Source organism: Phyllosticta capitalensis (assembly GCF_038381095.1).
Source record: "Phyllosticta capitalensis strain CBS 128856 chromosome Unknown BKA78scaffold_13, whole genome shotgun sequence".
NCBI lineage: Eukaryota > Fungi > Ascomycota > Dothideomycetes > Botryosphaeriales > Phyllostictaceae > Phyllosticta > Phyllosticta capitalensis.
The window spans coordinates 252,051-268,456 of NW_027117451.1; the positions used below are offsets into that span (position 1 = coordinate 252,051).

At 54.2% G+C, this 16,406-nt stretch overlaps 7 protein-coding genes across 7 annotated transcripts; 2 read left to right on the forward strand and 5 right to left on the reverse strand.

Moving 5' to 3' along the window:
* Positions 1 to 1,604: 1,604 nt before the first annotated feature.
* Positions 1,605 to 4,042, reverse strand: BKA78DRAFT_383835 (uncharacterized protein; the record flags this gene model as incomplete). Its single annotated transcript, XM_066893078.1, has 4 exons — positions 3,522 to 4,042; positions 2,490 to 2,921; positions 1,671 to 1,922; positions 1,605 to 1,613 (listed from the first exon to the last, which is right to left on the reverse strand). Exons 1-4 carry the CDS (start codon positions 3,882 to 3,884, stop codon positions 1,605 to 1,607), a joined length of 1,056 nt encoding a protein of 351 aa, XP_066738470.1. The 5' UTR covers positions 3,885 to 4,042.
* Positions 4,043 to 4,065: 23 nt separating this feature from the next.
* Positions 4,066 to 4,392, reverse strand: BKA78DRAFT_357427 (uncharacterized protein; the record flags this gene model as incomplete). The annotated part of the gene is made up of 1 exon (XM_066892217.1): positions 4,066 to 4,392. The coding sequence occupies one exon, from the start codon at positions 4,390 to 4,392 to the stop codon at positions 4,066 to 4,068; it is 327 nt and encodes a 108-aa protein (XP_066738471.1).
* A 1,243-nt stretch (positions 4,393 to 5,635) lies between these two features.
* On the reverse strand, positions 5,636 to 7,162 carry BKA78DRAFT_327652 (uncharacterized protein). The gene is made up of 3 exons (XM_066889535.1): positions 6,542 to 7,162; positions 5,978 to 6,517; positions 5,636 to 5,947 (listed from the first exon to the last, which is right to left on the reverse strand). The coding sequence occupies exons 1-3, from the start codon at positions 6,757 to 6,759 to the stop codon at positions 5,728 to 5,730; spliced, it is 978 nt and encodes a 325-aa protein (XP_066738472.1). The 5' UTR covers positions 6,760 to 7,162; the 3' UTR covers positions 5,636 to 5,727.
* Positions 7,163 to 8,349: 1,187 nt separating this feature from the next.
* Positions 8,350 to 9,960, forward strand: BKA78DRAFT_334106 (GLUT4 regulating protein TUG-domain-containing protein; the record flags this gene model as incomplete). The annotated part of the gene is made up of 1 exon (XM_066890168.1): positions 8,350 to 9,960. The coding sequence occupies one exon, from the start codon at positions 8,350 to 8,352 to the stop codon at positions 9,958 to 9,960; it is 1,611 nt and encodes a 536-aa protein (XP_066738473.1).
* Positions 9,961 to 11,178: 1,218 nt separating this feature from the next.
* On the reverse strand, positions 11,179 to 12,118 carry BKA78DRAFT_327658 (60S ribosomal protein eL36). Its single transcript, XM_066889536.1, has 4 exons — positions 12,014 to 12,118; positions 11,824 to 11,924; positions 11,623 to 11,704; positions 11,179 to 11,510 (listed from the first exon to the last, which is right to left on the reverse strand). Exons 1-4 carry the CDS (start codon positions 12,068 to 12,070, stop codon positions 11,430 to 11,432), a joined length of 321 nt encoding a protein of 106 aa, XP_066738474.1. The 5' UTR covers positions 12,071 to 12,118; the 3' UTR covers positions 11,179 to 11,429.
* Positions 12,119 to 12,999: 881 nt separating this feature from the next.
* BKA78DRAFT_327660 (Frag1/DRAM/Sfk1 family-domain-containing protein) lies at positions 13,000 to 14,301 on the forward strand. The gene is made up of 3 exons (XM_066889537.1): positions 13,000 to 13,374; positions 13,425 to 13,694; positions 13,748 to 14,301. Exons 1-3 carry the CDS (start codon positions 13,238 to 13,240, stop codon positions 14,142 to 14,144), a joined length of 804 nt encoding a protein of 267 aa, XP_066738475.1. The 5' UTR covers positions 13,000 to 13,237; the 3' UTR covers positions 14,145 to 14,301.
* A 1,077-nt stretch (positions 14,302 to 15,378) lies between these two features.
* BKA78DRAFT_300279 (20S proteasome subunit beta 7) lies at positions 15,379 to 16,380 on the reverse strand (the record flags this gene model as incomplete). The annotated part of the gene is made up of 3 exons (XM_066887169.1): positions 15,379 to 16,028; positions 16,142 to 16,289; positions 16,351 to 16,380. The coding sequence occupies 3 exons, from the start codon at positions 16,378 to 16,380 to the stop codon at positions 15,379 to 15,381; spliced, it is 828 nt and encodes a 275-aa protein (XP_066738476.1).
* Positions 16,381 to 16,406: the final 26 nt, after the last annotated feature.

The window sequence follows — 16,406 nt, forward strand, 5'->3', positions numbered from 1 at the left end:
ACGACTGGTCCATCCACCATAAATTTGAGTATATTATGGGAACTGAAGTAAAAGATTTCAGACACGCCGATTGAGAATAAGAAAAGGGTCATGACTGGTTTACGGAGTCCCGCGTCTGCCCTGGCTGCAAGTCCATTCCCCGGCTCGATGAAATATTCTCTCCCATACGTGATTTCAGACAAAGCTACAAACGATCCATATGCACTTTCCACCCCCAAAGATGCCGTTACAGACTGCTTTTTGAGTTCCTAGGTCATCTTCATCTGTTATCTCTGTTGCCTCGCGACTGGGACCAAAGGACTCACCCTTTGTTGTTTTAAGGCTCCTGGTCTACCATACTTTTTACCTCCATGCGGATGTTGAACATGACCATCTTGAAGTAATTTTTATGGCCATTTCCTCCTGCCACGAATATGTCTGAAGCTTTGTTCACACAGTCTCTGATTTCTTTCACGATTCTCTTACACACAGAGTAGGAAAGTGGTTTGGTTTCCAGCGCGAGAAGGCGCAGCTCTTCGATGACGGAGTCGAGTTCTTTCTCTTCATCTTTGGTGAAAGAGGGGCGGCTTTGCCATTTCTTGTAAAACCGCCAAGCGAGGTCTTCGAAAATTTTCGCATTCTTACGCCGGGCTTCATAGTCAGTCGAGGTGAAGGTCGCCAAGGTTTTTCTGGTCGCTATCAGAGATTTCAACACGAATGAGGGTCTTTGGATAGTAACTTAGACGCCCACTACTCAGAGTACAAAGAGGAGCAGGTTTGGAGCAAAAGATTTGCTTCAAATTCTCGAATAAGTATGCCATCAAACATGACTACTCACCAGCATAGAAATGACAAGAGCTAGCAGGCAGACAGAATCTTCGACCTCAAGGTAGAAATTGTATCGTCAAATAAAAACGGTGTAGCATCTTCTACTGCTTCAGACAGGGTCTCTCGGCATCAATCACCCCCGAAACCCCGCGAATGTGCAAATCTACTTGAGCTTGAATTCACTGCTTCTAGCTTTACTCCGTGATACTGCTGTAGAGATAGCCATATCACTTTTTCGTCAACTTGGCGAGCACAGCAGCCAGTGCACTCATCACTCATTTCGAGCAAATCCTATTCCCTTCACTGCCCCATCAATGCCGGCAATTTCCACCTCAGTGAAGTCGTGTCGAGAGTACGCAGCTTGCCTCAAGCATCTCCTGCGTGTGCAAAATCTTCCGATTCACGAAACATTAAGGCTTTGGTTCTTTCACTTGAATTTTGGTCCATGAAACATTCCAGGGGCACAATAGCAAGAGTCAAAAGGACACTTGTGATTGAGTAAGCACTCTACCAAAATTTCAGCGACCTGCTTGGCAACAGCTGAACTGTAGGTGCAAACTGCTATCCCATTGAAGGCTCCATTCTGTTTTCCACTCCCTGGCCGCAACTACGAGAATGAAGCTTGGTGTTAACCATGCGAGCGCTACTGCTGGCTTCATGCAGTCCAAACTCCCCGCTTGACTAGATGATCCTTCCCCAAAGGTCTGCAGACTGAGCTTTGGGAAATCCACCAAACCAAGGCACTCGAGCAGTGCACCAGCCCACGCGACGTCGCTCCATCGTCTCATTTCAACTCCCTAGGCCATCTTGGTCCGTCAGATTTGACAATAGACTCCCAAATAGGCCCCAAAAATATTACTTACTGTTTGATTGTAGTAACGCCTCTGCGCTGTCACATGCTTGACCCCACGGAGGATGTTGGGTATCGCCGTCTTCATGTAGTCAAACTGTTCCTGGTCTTCGGTGATGTGTCGAGCCCTGTCCAAGTTGATTTCTAGAGCCCTTTCCAAGCAGCTCCTGTAGTCCGCGACAATCTTCAGGCATTCGGCGTGACTCAAATAATTGATTTCCTCAACGAGGAAGTGAATCTGGTTGATGGCAAAATGGCGGCATCTCTGAGAAATGCAACATCTGACTGGGTCTGGGGCGTCTCTTTTGTGTAGGTCGTGCTTCACGTTGGCGAATAACAACCACTTTTGATGATGGGAACCGCGGTTGTCCATTGAGGCTTTGGCTTTTGATTTTCCCGTGCTTTTGGTGGGTAGGCGTTGAGTCAAATCGGGGGTTGAGTGAGCTTCGAGGGTAAGAAGAGAGGTGCTTGTCTGAAGTTCTAAGGTTGCTACTGATCCTATAAGTACTCCATCGAACGCCATATTGAAATCAGCGGAGGACTCCACTTGACAGTGCTATAGACTGTCTCACATTTCTTGTCTCTTCCCCTGATCATGGCCCACACGACACGCCTTTGTTTCTCTCCCATTGATACATGCGCCTTGCTTGCCCACAACCTAAGACTTGATTCTCGCTCCATCCCCAAGTCATACAAATGGAGACAGCCAGACTTCCCGAGCAAACGTGTTCAGCCAGCGCGCAAGCCCCCTCCATCACCTCATTTTGAATCCCTGGGCCATCTTTGCCGTCAGCGTCTACCCAACTCCGCAACGATCCCACAAAGTACTTACTTCTTGATCCTCGGAATGCTTCTGTCGTATCGTATTCATGGCCTCGCGGAGGATGTTGGTCGTCACCATCTTGATCCAGTCGAATCGGCCATTCCACTGGCCCTGGCAGGCCTTTTTGAGGCAGTCCTTGATGCCCGTCACCATCTTCTGGCAAACATCAGGAGTCAAGAGGTCGACTTCGGGGATGGCAAGGTGGATCTGCTGAATCACCACATCGCGTTCTTTCAGAGTAAGGCTGTGGCCGCCCTTTGGCATCTTGTACACTTCGAAAATCAGGTCTTCGAACAGCTTGGCCTTTTGTCGGTTGGTTCGGTAGTTGCCCATCGCGACGTTTCTCGTGGTAGGTCCGGTGTCGAGAGCCAGGGATTCCAGGTGCAAGTGGAGAAGAGTGAGGTGTGGAGTGTGGTATGATGTGGGGTGGAAAGGTTGCTTCTGATTCATTAAGTACTCCTCCAAATGCCCAAGTCGCCTTTGGAAACATGGGATTCTCGCAAGAAAATCTCTCCGCCGACACTTCGACTTCAATCGAGCAAAATGTCCATCAAACGCTCCCATTCAACCCTCCGTCCGACTGAGACAAAATTTGGAAGCTCCACGAATGGCCCAGATCCGCTAATCCACTTCAACTTGCTTCCGTCCATTGTCAGCGTCATTCTGTGAAGTAATCCCGGGCCCAAAAGGAAATACTTGCGCGCCCACGAAGCTCGAACGTACAGCCTGGAAAATTTCCCAATTGGGCCAAAAGAAATCGTTCCTGAGGCGTCGACGAGTGCGCCACGTACCGGCAGTGATAATCTTGTTCGCCTTCCTCAGTGGAGAAAGGGGTCGCTTTGACGCCTCATGAGCACATGCCTGTATGCTGCCTGCGATAGATGCTCCCATTGGCTACTGGCGTTGGCACTCAAGCCGGCAACCCGCCAAACGGACCACAACACTGCGGACATCGTGCATGGAATCCACCAGACTGCTTGAGCAACCGCACACAAGGGGTCAGCACATCCCACTTGCACGATCAAGCTTTAAAGCACTCACGCTCCTCTCCCTTGCCAAATCCCTCGCCCCCAAAACGATATCCCCCACGACCATCTTGATGTACTCGAACCGACACGCCGAGCGCATCGCCTTTGCCAGGCATTCTTTGATGTCGTCCACAATCTGCTGGCATGTGGCATAAGTCAAGGCCTTGACCTCGGGGACGAGGAGCTGGATCTGCTGGATGACGAAGTCGCGCTCGCTGACGGCGAGGTACTGGCCGCGGACTGTTTGGTTGTAGAGGTCGTAGACTAGGTCTTCGAAGAGATTGGCTTTTTGTCGGTGCGAGAGGTAGGCGTCGTCGGGCGGGGCTTTGCTCTCAGGGAGTTCTGTTGGGGTTTCGATCTTTTTTTCGTTCTCCATTTTTTGTTCGCGCGTCGGGGATCACGTTGGGTATCGAGCCAGGGGGCTTTGAGCGAGAAGATGGGTTGCACGTAGTTGAGATGACTACTTCTGATGATAGTAAGCACTCCAATGCTGACCTTGTGAACGACTTTGTCGCCCTAACCTCGGTGTAGCCCCCACCATGGGAATCCGCACCATATCACTGTCCAGTACGCTTGACGACGGCAACAAAGTTGCCCATCAGCATTCTGACGTAATCAAAGTGACCGTGATGAACGTGGTCCACGCAAGCCTCAAACGCCTTCCTGATGTCCTTCACGACTTGCGCGCATGCTTCGTTCGGAAGCGGCCTCTCCACTCTGACCACTTCCTTGGCCAAGATCCCAAGTTGTTCGAACATGAAGGAGCGCTCCTCGGTCGTGAGAGCTTGGAAAGGGGCCAGGGCGAGGTAGATGTCAAGGGCGAGCTCCTCGAACATGGCGACCTTGGATCGACAATGAATGTAGAAGAAGATAGAGTTGGACATGTTGCTGTTGACGTCGACCGCAGCGTGGAAGCACAGTGGTTACTGGACTTGGAAAGTCGAAAGAAAGCGTAGGATTGGAGATTTGATCCTGGACTTGCGGCACTTATAACACAGAGCGCTGTTTGCGTTGGCCGCAAACTTCAGCTTTGTAGAAAACCTCTAACTTGCCGGCTGGCAAAAGAAAACATCGAAACCACATGTCCCAGCCACCTCACAGCGAGACCTTCTCTCAATTCTCCTCCAGTGCCTCCACCGCCAAAACAATGTTCCCAATGACAAGTTCAAGATATCCGAGCCGACACCGCTGTGACTCCTCGGAACACTCCTGGACGGCCTTTCTAATCTGCATATGACTTCATTGTAGACGTCGGAATCGAGCCAGCAGGATTGGGAGGTGATGCTCTTGGATAGAGTGGTCAGCTTTTCGAAAATGAGCTCACGCTCGGGGTTCGTTAGTGGAAAAAAGGGGGGTCGCCGTGGTACAGCTCGCGGCCAGGCTTTTCAAACGGGGCCGTCTGGTTGCGCTTTGCCTGGAAAATGGCGACATTGCGGCTGCGTATGCGATTTTACTCGAGACGGACTTGGCTGTTGCTCGACATGTTGCTTTGCTCTGCGTGGGTCGAAGTAGGACAGCATTGGACGACAATTGCTTGGAATAAATAGTGGAGATTCAAAGGGAACGAGTTGTGGTCTGGGGTAGTTATCGTATAGACCTTTTTGATTGCCCTTCGCTGGACGCAACAATGACTCCCCTCTCAATGAAAAGACAACCCTGAACGCAAACTTTTGAGACTCCTTTTGCCAAAGATGAAAACTCCAGATCTTTGTGCATAGTTACCCATTGAATCATGCAGATGTTCCCAGCATCTACGAGAAAACGACTAGACCCGCCACGGACGGTGGCTTGTAAGCAAAGCGGAATTCGAAGAAATTGCCAGAATCTTTGCCAGCGTCTCGTTGCTTCAGACTCGTGATAAACGTCCGCCGCATATACTGCCAATTACGCACCATAAATGCGCTAAATAAACCTTTTTGGGGTCGTGTTCAAGTCATCAGCCGTAAAGTCGGACGTTCCAGAGACTACAGGCTTGGACACGTCAGGTGAGGTTGTTGATTCGCTTTGCACCGGCGGCTGAGCGGCCGTAGGCTCCGGTGTCGTGGTGGTCTCTGGGACGACGGCAGTTTCTTGCGTCGTGGTAGAACTGTCCGTTGTGGCAGTTTCTTGTGTGGTAGCAGGCTCCGGTGTCATGGTGGTCTCTGGGATGACGGCAGTTTCTTGCGTCGTGGTAGAACCGTGCGTTGTGGCAGTTTCTTGTGTGGTAGCAGGCTCCGATGTCATGGTGGTCTCTGGGATGACGGCAGTTTCTTGCGTCGTGGTAGAACCGTGCGTTGTGGCAGTTGCTTGTGTGGTAGCAGACTCTTGCGCGGTGGTAGACTCTTGGGCGACGACAGACTCTTGGGCGACGACAGACCCTTGGGCAACGACAGACTCTTACAGAGTGGCAGACTCTTGGACAACAGCAGACTCTTGTGTGGTAGATTCTTGGACGGTAGACTCTTGCGCGGTGGCAGATTCTTGGATTACAGTAGACTCTTGGGTGGTAGATTCTTGGACGGTAGACTCTTGCGCGGTGGCAGATTCTTGGATGACAGTAGACTCTTGGGTGGTAGATTCTTGGACGATGGCAGACTCTTGCGGAGTGGCAGACCCTTGTGTAGTAGATTCTTGGACAGCAGACTCTTGCGCGGTGGCAGATTCCTGGACGACGGGAGGCTCTTGCGTGGCGGCAGATTCCTGGATGACAGCAGACTCTTGCGCGTTGGCAGATTCTTGGACAGCCGGCTCCTGCACGGTAGCAGGTTCCTCGACGACAGCAGACTCTTGCGTGTTGACAGATTCCTGGATAATAGTAGACTCTTGCGCATTGGCAGATTCTTGGACAGCAGACTCCTGCGCGGTAGCAGGTTCCTGGACGACAGCAGACTCTTGGGCAGTGGCAGACTCTTGGACGACGGCAGACTCTTGCGTGGCAGATTCTTGGACAACGGCAGACTCCTGCGTGGTGGCAGATTCCTGGACGACAGCAGACTCTTGGGTGGCAGATTCTTGGACGACGGCAGACTCCTGCGTGGTGGCAGATTCCTGGACGACAGCAGACTCTTGCGTGGTAGGTTCTTGGATGACAGAGTCTGCAGATTCTTGAACAACAGTAGACTCTTGCGTAGTCGCATACCCTTGAACAGCAGCAGACTCGTGCGTGGTAGCAGACTCTTGAACAACAGCAGAGCCTTGCGCAATAACAGTCCTTTGGGATCCAGCAGGCTCTTGCGTACTCTCAGGCTCTGGTGTAGTGGGCTTTGAGGCATCGACGGATTCTTGAATGGTAGCAGGCTCGAAGCAAGTAGCAAGCCCGACGGCTACAGAAGCGTTCGAGGCAGTGGCAGGAATCTGCTCAGAGTTCGATTCTGATTTCGCAGTCTGCTCCCGATGTACTGTAACAGGCTTTGGACGAGGCTCTGGGACAGCTGGAGGACCTGCTTTGGCGGAAGGCTTTGATTTCGGACTAGGCTCTGAGGTAATCAAAGCCGGCCGCCAAATAAAGCCACCCGATTGTTTCTTAGACTTCGGAGTAGCAACATCTTTCTTTCCCGCCTCTGGTTTGGCAATGGCCGTCTTAGACGGAGCAGCAACATCTTTCTTTCCCGTCTCTGGTTTGGCAATGGCCGTCTTCGGAGTAGCAACATCTTTCTTTTCCGCCTTTGGTTTGGCGGCACTTGGTTGCGCTGCGACGAGGGCTGCTCGTTGTTGTTCGGCCTGCGCCTGCAACTTCTCCCAGTCTTTGGACGCGGTTTCCATGTTCTTCAATAAATTTCTCAGCTTATACGGTGACGGATAACCCGATAAAATTTTCACGGCCTGATCGTGTGCTTGCTTGACAACGACGTCTGGAAGGTCCTGTGCCTTCTCAGAAATTTGTTTCAGGTACGGCAAGCTTGCGTGTCTCAATGCCCTTTGATGGGCACTGGACATTATGGAATCTCCCGTTTCATGTGTGACTTTAACGTCTCGTAAATTGAGTGATCTCCCTCTTTCGACCTTGAACACGAGAGATTCGAAGAGTTGGGAGCGTAGACGCGCCTTGTGGAATCTGTGCTCAAGCGGTCCTCGAACTCTTGTTGCAGCCGGCGAAGTAGCGACGAGCTGAGCGGTTTTCGCAGCTGAAGATGCCATGATTGGAGTGTCGGGTTGGCATCGGAAGTGTTGTTGGTACCTTAGTTGGAGACAGAAGATGGCCGGTTGTCGTCAATCGGGTGAAGTTCGGCAGCAGTATCAACTTCTCCCAAGCGCCGCCGTCTTGGAGATGAGATGGATAAGTAAACATTTGGAAAAGAGATGCAAGACTAGAAATCACGAGAAGACTGACTGAGGCAAAATATGACCAAGAGTAAATGTTGTCTACCTGGGAGCACCATCATCTAGCACAAAACAATGCTCGTGACATCATTGGCTACAATAGACGGCATCCGGATTCGTGCGGCATGGCATCTTATAGGCTCCTAGATAGTGTCATTAAATCCAGTCGATTTGTTATTGTTGCCATCTTCCACCAAATTCGATGGTCCCCGTCGCTGCTGCTGCCACCACCACTTCGGAGCTCCACCTGCTGGCACGTACCCTGCCCCGCGATATCACTCTGCCTTACAAAGCCCACCCACCCCTGCGACCAGTGCCAACCTCCAGTCTGCAATGCGCTATCCGCTTGTCGGCATCACTGCGACCAGGCAAGAGAAGAGCATCCTCCACATTCTTGCCTACTCCTACTTCATCTTCCTTGCCGCTCGCAACATTCGCGAGACCCAGCGCCGCCACTCGGCCGACTGTTCGAGCTCCAGGCTGCTCAACCTAATCCACTACTCCGTTATTGGCGTCAGCTCCCTCTGTGTCTTGCGCGTAGGATGGCGTCTCACGTCGTAGTCGTCGACTCGTCAGCTCGAAGGGCAACCATCAGGACCACTCCGGCAAAGGCCCTCAGCGACGTCCTGCAAGAGGCCTGCGCCAAGTTTGGCATCCGCGCCGACAACTACACCCTCAAGTACAACAATAAGCCCGTCGACCTCTCGCGTACCATCCGTCTGGCCAACCTCCCCCAGGGTGCCAAGCTCGACCTCGTTCAAGGCTCTCGCTCGCCCGCCGTCGTCAACGTCGCCCTTCAATTGGAGCAGCCTGGCCAGCGCCTCACTCACAAGTTTCCCAGCAACACGTCACTATGGCAGGTCTTGCGCGTCTTCGAGACGATAGCGCCGGCGGAACAAAAGATCAACCTCACACAGCGTGGTAGAGCAGTTAAAAACGCGGGTAGCTCCAGCGCCGGGCGACTTCATTACGAAATACCAGCCATAAACATCATGGGACGGGAACTGAGCACATTTCTGGATCTTCAAAAGACGCTGGGACAGGTGGGACTCAATGGCGGCAGCGCTCTGCTGCGGCTGCAGTTCAAGGACAGTGGCGAGCCGCTTGAGAAGGCCATGGCCGAGATTACAGAGTACTTCAAGAGCATCGAGCCGGAAGAGTCGACGCAGCAGGGCGAGACGCAGGCTGAGAAGTCTGGAGGACCGGCACCAGAGGAGGCAAAGGCCGCTGATGAGCCTCAACCAGCGGAACCAAGCTCCACCATGGACGTGGACACGCCCACGCCGACGTCGTCTGCCCCAGCTTCTGCTCCGCCTCAAGCAACCGAACCCACACCCTCCAACGACGCCGCGCCACCCTCATCCACAACAGCCACAGACTCGCCCCGTGCCGACGACTACGAACCCTCGAAACCGCAAATCACCGACCCATCGACTCGCCCCATGACAATCTTCTTCCCTCCGTCATCCTCGAACCCCACCGCCGCCCTCTCCGCCACCTACGACGAATCCGACTACGTCCCCACAATCGAGCACGCCAAATCGCACCAGGCAGCCCTCGCCAGCGCGACGCGCAACCAGCGCCTGGCGTCGGACGCAGAGCTGGCCGCAAAGGCCGAAGCCGCGGCCGCCCACCGCGCCGCCATTGCGGGCATCACGGTGCGCGTGCGGCTGCCGGACGGCCACCAGCTCGAAAGCCGCTTCGGCCGCGACGAGACGGGACAGGACCTGTACGCGTGGGTGCGCGGTCTGCTCGCAGACGAGAGCGCCCGCTTCGTCATCCGCTACAACAGCCCGCAAAACGCTCGGCTCGTCACGCTCCCCGACGACGCCGCCGCCGGCCTCGTCCGCGACCTCTGGCTCGAGGGCCGCGTGCTCATGACCATGGCGTGGGACGAGGGCGCCAGCGTCGCGGCGAGGCGCGGTCCCGTGCTGGCGGACAAGTGGGCCAGCAGAGGCGTTGCGATGAAGGTCAAGGACCCGGCTGTGGAGGCGGCGAGGGGACAGACACTTGCGTCGTCGTCGGGTGCCGGTGCGTCGGGGGCTGCGGAGGAGGACTCGGCAAAGGCCAAAAAGGCGCCCAAATCGGCAGAGGAGAAGGAGAGCAAGCTGAGGGGTATTCTGGGCAAGGGATTGTTCGGGAAGAAGAAGTGAGGGAGGTGGGAAGATAGTACTTGCTGGTATAGCGACTGGGGAGCGAGGGAGCGAGGAAGCAGCAACATGCTGAGGCACAGGCTGCCGAATGGTTAGAAGCGTAGGAGCGTGCAATGACGGAAGCAAGCGGGTAGAAAAATCATGAGTAAATGTCGGCTTGATGGCATCGTCAGTACTGTCTTCCTATGAACACGTTTAAGGCCGAACATCAAGCACGCGCGGAGACATCGATCCGTCGTGTCGTTTGTTATGTGATCATCTCTATTAAATAAGACGAGTGGGCGTGCCTATCTCAAAAACGCTTTCTGGCAATGGTTCTGCCGCAGAGGGTGATGGTAGTGCCTGAAGACATGCAGGCATGTAGTTGGCTGTGGACGCGTAACGAACCCGAAAGCAGGAGTGTAGAGGTACGGTACATGGGTGCTGGGGCTTGTGTTTGGCTTCTCCCACATCTTTTCAGGTCATTGAGAATCTGGCAGTGACTGGAATGTCTGTATTTGAACCTCATGACCACAAAAGTCAAACATGTAGCGGGTGCTGACTGACATAATGCATTAGCAACGAAGGCGGACATATGCTATGAGAGATGATGATGATGTAGGGGATGCTGTGAGTGACGAGCTGAACACATCAGACAGATGGGTAGCAGAGGACTGAGTGCAGCAGCCTCGACGCGACGACAGAGGGACGGTGTGAGAGGGATATCCGGACAGGGCTGCCACGCAAAAGCAGAGACGACGGCTCGTAGAAGGCTTTGGTTTGAGTGTGAAGAGGCCGACGCTTGGTGGACACGGTTGTCAAACCAGAAGCGGGCAGACGCTCGAGTTGATGTCGTCGATGTTGGGAATCGTGGGAGCACCAATGTATGCATTACATGGCACCTGGCGTGCTTGTTGTACTGATGCTGGCCAGGCCTTGTAGCGGAGGGACGGCGGTTGGTTGAAGGCTGGCAACCGCCAAGAAAATCGGACGCAATCTGCACGGTGCGGCTGTCAACGATTGACCTGGTTGAGCGGATTCGATATTTTTGGCAGACGTCGTGTTTCGAGTGATGGACCGATAAGGGTTGCTTGTTTCCGGATTGTGGTGTGCGTCGTTCAAAGCGCGTCGAGTTTCGAATGTCATCGGAGTGCGGCGATATTAGTCTAGTCCAGCTGTCAGCTGTGTCGTGAGTCGTTAGTAGCACCCAAAATTTCACAATCCAAAAACGCAACAGGGAGCCACCCCAATTTGGAGGTATCTGAGGCGGAGTGCCGCTTTTTTCATGGATATTCGTGTAATCGAGACTACCGCAAAACTCTCGGACCAGCAACAACACCTCTCGAGTAGTTTCCAGCTCGGCCCCGTCTCATGTCTCCATTGATTCCCGCCAGCAGCGGCGACGATCCATTCACCACGCGTGGTAGAGGTAGCAGCAAAGAGGAAAAAGAACAAGTCCGGAATGTTGTTGCGCTTTTGGTGCCTCCCGCTTAGTGGCCGGCCCTCCTGGCCTCGGCGATGACCTTGGTCATCTCGTCGACCTTTCTCTTGGCACGGCCGAAGGTTCCGAGCTGTAGTAGCACCGTTAGTATTGTTGTTCGATCGAGCGTAGGGTGGGAGGTTGCGGAGCGGCGTGCTCGCATCGACGGTGGGTGGTGGTGGTGGTAGCATGTCCAGACGTACCCTCTTCTTAGCCAGCTTCCTCGCGCGCTTGTCCTTGCTGTTGCGGAGGAGTTCGATGACGCGGCGCTCGTAGGGAGCAAGACTGTGAGCAAGTTGGTCAGCCCGCGGCTCTCTCTTGGTTGTGCGTTTGTCGTCGTCTTCGTCGTCTCGTCGTCCATTTCGTGCCCAGCCCTCTCTCAACTCGATTCGAAATCCACGTACCCGGAAACCTCCTTGACAATCTCCCTGACGAAAGCGGTGCGCTTGCTGAGGTGGCCCTTGGTCCTCGAGATCTTGGTGGCAGGCTGACGCGGGGTGACCTTCTGTAGGATTGCAAAATTGATTAGCACAGAGTCCCAGGCCTTGGAGACAGCGCTTCGTTCGATTTCGAGAGGAGACGGCGGAGACGTACGTGGCCGGCGTTGATGCCGCGGGCGAGGCCGGACTTCTGCTTGACTTCCTTAACCATTTTGCTGATGGTTAGTATGGCCGCGTGTTGTCGGGGTATGGGTCGCGGTCAGAGCAAAAGTCGAGCAGGCTGGCCACTCCCGAATGTGTGTGGGCCTTGGCGAAGGCTTGGAACAATGTTGATCCGGCGCCGACGGGTGCGAAGGCGGTCGCGAGGGCGGGATCGCCGTCTGCCGCGACAACAACGGGCAGCGCTGCTCTTTCTCTTTTTTGTCCGCTTACCACCGTTACCTCCGCCATCGCAAAGGGACATTACCATTTTTCAAACACACAAGGCCAAGATGCTGTGCCTGGCGCTGTCGGAGCGATCTGCTTGTCGTTCACTTCCGGTCTCTTCATCGCCAAGTTGCTGAACATCAACTGCGGAGGTCGCTCCATCAAAAGGCCGTCGAAGACCAAGTCCTTTGCAGCACGCAATTGAATGCTCCCTGTCTCTACTCTTTTACCCTTGTCAATATCTCATTGAATTTGTCCAACTGTCTCAAGCCCAATTTCCCAATTCGTCACTCCGCTGTTGCATGTGCCACGATTGTTGCACCAAGTATCAGAAGATCAGCAAGTCTTTCGACATTGTCTCGCCGACTTGGTGGCTGGTGGAATTCGCCCCGAAAACATGGCCGCCACGGATGAAGCGTCATCGTCGGCCGCGTCGGCAGATGCGCCAGCCACGGTACCTACGCCCCCAATAGAAAGATCTGAACTGTGTAACTGGACAAGGGCTATGCCGGAGAGAAATGCAGCATGTCTTTCTGATCCATTTTCTAGGCAGTGCAGCACGCGGACAACAAAGACGGCTGACGGAGCCGGATCTATGCCGCCCGGATGTGCGTCTGCAGGCACGCCGCCAGGGCAGGTTTCCCTGGCGCGGCTCTGGTGACGTCAGGCGCCGTCGATTCTTCTTCGGTTGTGGGAATGACCACCAACGGCACCGCCCAAGTACATGCGTAATCTTTCATTCTCACCCATTTTTTATTCCTCTGCTTCCCCAAAAGTTTTCGTGCCGCCCTTAAATCCTTCCAGCCTCGCCCGCGCTCATCATTTCACTTGCCGTGATTTGCTCTTTGTGCCTTGCATCCGAGGCATCGACGCACGCGACTCTCATCGGCGTGAGATTCCACGACCCAGATTTCTCCATCTCCTTCCCCCGCGTCCCTGACAGCCCGCCAACATGTGGGGAATATCGTATTGGATCGTGCCTCTCTTCTCGGGCTTGGTATGGCTCACAATGCTCCTGGGCATGCTTTTGAAATGGGTGTGCGATGGCGAGCCTCACTACGTGTCTATGTCAGCAAACCAACACATAGCGTAAGTCTCTTCCTTCCTGATGTGGCTGGACGACCTCCTAATGGAAACAGATACATCTCCAACATTGGAGCCGAAGAATTGAAACCCATGTTCATTGCCATGAGCGCGATTACGGTCGTATCCTTTGACCTCGTCTTCATCTTCGAGCGCTGGTTGCGACACAAGGGACGCCTGCACCCCAACACATCGTGGTTCCAGAAGAGCTGCTCCATCGTCTGCATCATCGCTGCCATCGCTGGTGCAGCAGGTCTCATCCTCCTTTCCATTTTCGATACCAAGAGGCACCCAAAACTCCACGACGCCTTCCTGGGGCTTTTCATGTAAGCTCCACTTTTTCCCCTTTTGCCATTTTCCCACTAACACGGCACACCAGTGCTGGATATATTGTGTCTGCAATTGCCATCTGCATCGAATACCAACGTCTCGGAGTGCACCACCGCCACAACGTCCTACGCGCCTCGTTCTGGATCAAGATTGCCTTCATCATCATCGAGCTGGCCCTGGCCATCGCGTTCGGCGTCTTCAACCAAAAGGAGAGCTATAACAAGGCCGCTATCCTCGAGTGGATAATCTCCCTCGTCTATACCTTTTACGTGTGGTCCTTCTTTGTCGACTTCATCCCCGCCGTCCGCTCCAAGCACCACCAGAGCCGCGAGACGGCCGTCGAGATGGCCGAGGAGGGCTCCTCCCGCGACGACCTCTACCCCCCGCGCCAGATGGCCATGGCCAACGGCTACCCGCACAGCTCGGCCGCGCCCGGCCACTTTTAGGACGAGTGCGAGAATCGCCAGACTTGCGACTTTTGCAGCTCGCGGGTCTACGTTCCATCAAGAGGATGAAGGCGGCGGAGAGACGGAGGCTCCCTAGCTGTACAGCAAGGATGCATTGCATTGCATGGCGTGGTCGCATGGGCAGCGCAGCATTGTCCTTTTTTTTTTTTTTTTTTTTTTTTGTTTTCCTCACCTCCTCTACCTCCATCCCCCGCTCTCCTCGCTTGCACACATAGTCAGAGGACAGGCGTGGGGCCGAGACTGACGACGACACGACACCCTACCCTCACATGTCTCCTTTCCGTTCCCCCTTTATCTCTTCTCCTTTTGATCTTTCTTCTTTCCCCCCTTCTTTCCTCTTTTGCACCTGATACCACACACTCGGAGCGCAAAGCAGTTTGCATCGCATGGCGTCGTCGCATTGGCGGGTGTATCGAATGCATTTGCTGGAGTCATGACACCACCCCCGGGGCTTGGTTGTTGCGCGAAGATACCATAGAAGTTTCCGTTTTGACTTGGATCGTAGTAGAGCTGAAAAAGCAATGGTGGCTGGCGCTGGTGAATGGCAAGTAATTATCTCCGAGAAGGAACCTCTACCAGTTGAAGACACAGACGGCTGTGACGAGGAGTCGAAGAATTAAACTTAAGCTTAATATTAGACTTTGGGGATGCTGGGATTTGAAGTCGGTGCCAAGGACTTGATACCCGAGACATGGCTGCTGATGGCTTTTTCTGAGCATTTCTCGTTGAAGGTCACTTGTAGCTGCTAATAAGAGATGATATTACACTACTGGCGGATAAGGTAGGGCCATAGTAGGTGACGAAAGAAATTGCTAATCCGGGGGATCTCTTATCACCAAGTTAAAAACGCGTAGAGACATGGAGTACTAGTCAAGCGCTTGATGCTTTGAAAATAGGTAGAGAGAAATTTCCCTCTCAATGGGTAGTCACAGCGAGCATTCAAAGCGCTTACTTCCAAGTATGCGACGACTTGAAGCTGAGCTCAAGTTGAACTTCATTCGTCACCCACTGTGCTGCCAAGAGATGATATTACACTGACGGATCGGGATGGAGTCGATGGTTTTGATGGAAGATTCATGCTTTCATTTTCTATCGCGACTTCCCCGCTCATTCCAGCTCATCGAGTCCATTTGTCCAAGCCGGTTGGCCATGCCTTGCTGCTGGTCTCATTCGGCCTCAACCTTGCATCCTGCTCTGTCCAGCCTCGACCCATCTAATTCACCTGCGTTCCGTATCCGCGGATCCTGTCCGCAAACGCCCAGCTCTGCTTCTCCAGCTGCTCCGACTGCTTGAGCTCCATCTCCTTGTCCTTTTGCACAACGGCAATCGAGTACTTGTCCAAGCTGCGGGCGTCGCGGTAGAACAGCACCTTCATGCACTCCTTGACGAGGTTGACGGCGTCCTCGCGGCTGAGCTGCGCGGCAGCCGCCTCGTCGGGGACGGCGCGCCGCAGGACGGGCGTGGCCAGATGGGCGCCGAAGCCCGTGGCCAGCGCGGGCGCGCTGAAGGTGGTGCCGAGCAGGTCGGCGGAGGCGAGGAAGGGCGCGCCGGCGTGGTCGAAGCCGCCAATCAGCACCACGTTCCAGAGCGGGTTGAAGTCGCTGCGGCGCTTGTACAGCACCTTGGACACGTACGTGTGCAGGTTCTTGGCGTTGAGGGTCGCGGTTGGGTCGGTGCTGCTGCTGTCGTCGTCGTCGGCCGACCCGGACGACGTGCTATACGCCTCGCGGATCGACAAGGACGTGAGGAGCCGGTCGAGATACTGCATGTCGCTGACGTCGCCGCCGAAGCCGAGCACGGCGTGGGGCCCGAACTGTCGCAGTCGTTTGACGTCGGTGAAGCGGGCGAGCGAGCCGTACGATGCTGTGTGGGCCGTCAGATTTAGACTCAGGGTCCCAGGAGGATATTGAATGCAGGAGGGCCGAATCGAGGGCTATCATATCGTGTATTCGCGTTGTAGGCTTCACTCCACATACCTAGGTTGTCGGCCGCCATGACAATGCCATCCTTGAACTTGACCGCCACCACGCTTGTTCCCGTCACGATCGGTTGTTGTGTGTGTTGTGTGGGGCCATGCTGTTGCAGAAAGGAGTGGTCGTAGGCGCCGTAGATGTCATCTCTGGGCTGTGATGGGACTGTTAGCTATAGCTCGCGGACCGGAGAGGCTGTTGTGGTGACGTCTTACGCGGCCCCAAGCCTGCGGGAGGTGGTTCATTTTGATAGAGGCTGAAGCGGGTGGGT

Bases quoted from the DNA above. Each gene is read 5' to 3' on its own strand.
- BKA78DRAFT_327652 (XM_066889535.1), bottom strand. From the start codon at position 6,759: ATGCCTCAAAGCCCACTACACCAGAGCCTGAGAGTACGCAAGAGCCTG. The intron at 6,518-6,541 runs GTCCAGGAATCT...GCCACCACGCAG, and splicing joins CCACGCAAGAGTCTGCTGTC to GAGTCTGCCGTCGTCCAAGA. The intron at 5,948-5,977 runs GTAATCCAAGAA...ACCGCGCAAGAG, and splicing joins CTACCACCCAAGAGTCTACT to TCTACCGTCCAAGAATCTAC.
- BKA78DRAFT_327658 (XM_066889536.1), bottom strand. From the start codon at position 12,070: ATGGTTAAGGAAGTCAAGCAGAAGTCCGGCCTCGCCCGCGGCATCAAC. The intron at 11,705-11,823 runs GTACGTGGATTT...ACTTGCTCACAG, and splicing joins ATTGTCAAGGAGGTTTCCGG to TCTTGCTCCCTACGAGCGCC. The intron at 11,511-11,622 runs GTACGTCTGGAC...GTGCTACTACAG, and splicing joins GGAAGCTGGCTAAGAAGAGG to CTCGGAACCTTCGGCCGTGC.
- BKA78DRAFT_327660 (XM_066889537.1), top strand. From the start codon at position 13,238: ATGTGGGGAATATCGTATTGGATCGTGCCTCTCTTCTCGGGCTTGGTA. The intron at 13,375-13,424 runs GTAAGTCTCTTC...TAATGGAAACAG, and splicing joins TCAGCAAACCAACACATAGC to ATACATCTCCAACATTGGAG. The intron at 13,695-13,747 runs GTAAGCTCCACT...ACGGCACACCAG, and splicing joins GCCTTCCTGGGGCTTTTCAT to TGCTGGATATATTGTGTCTG.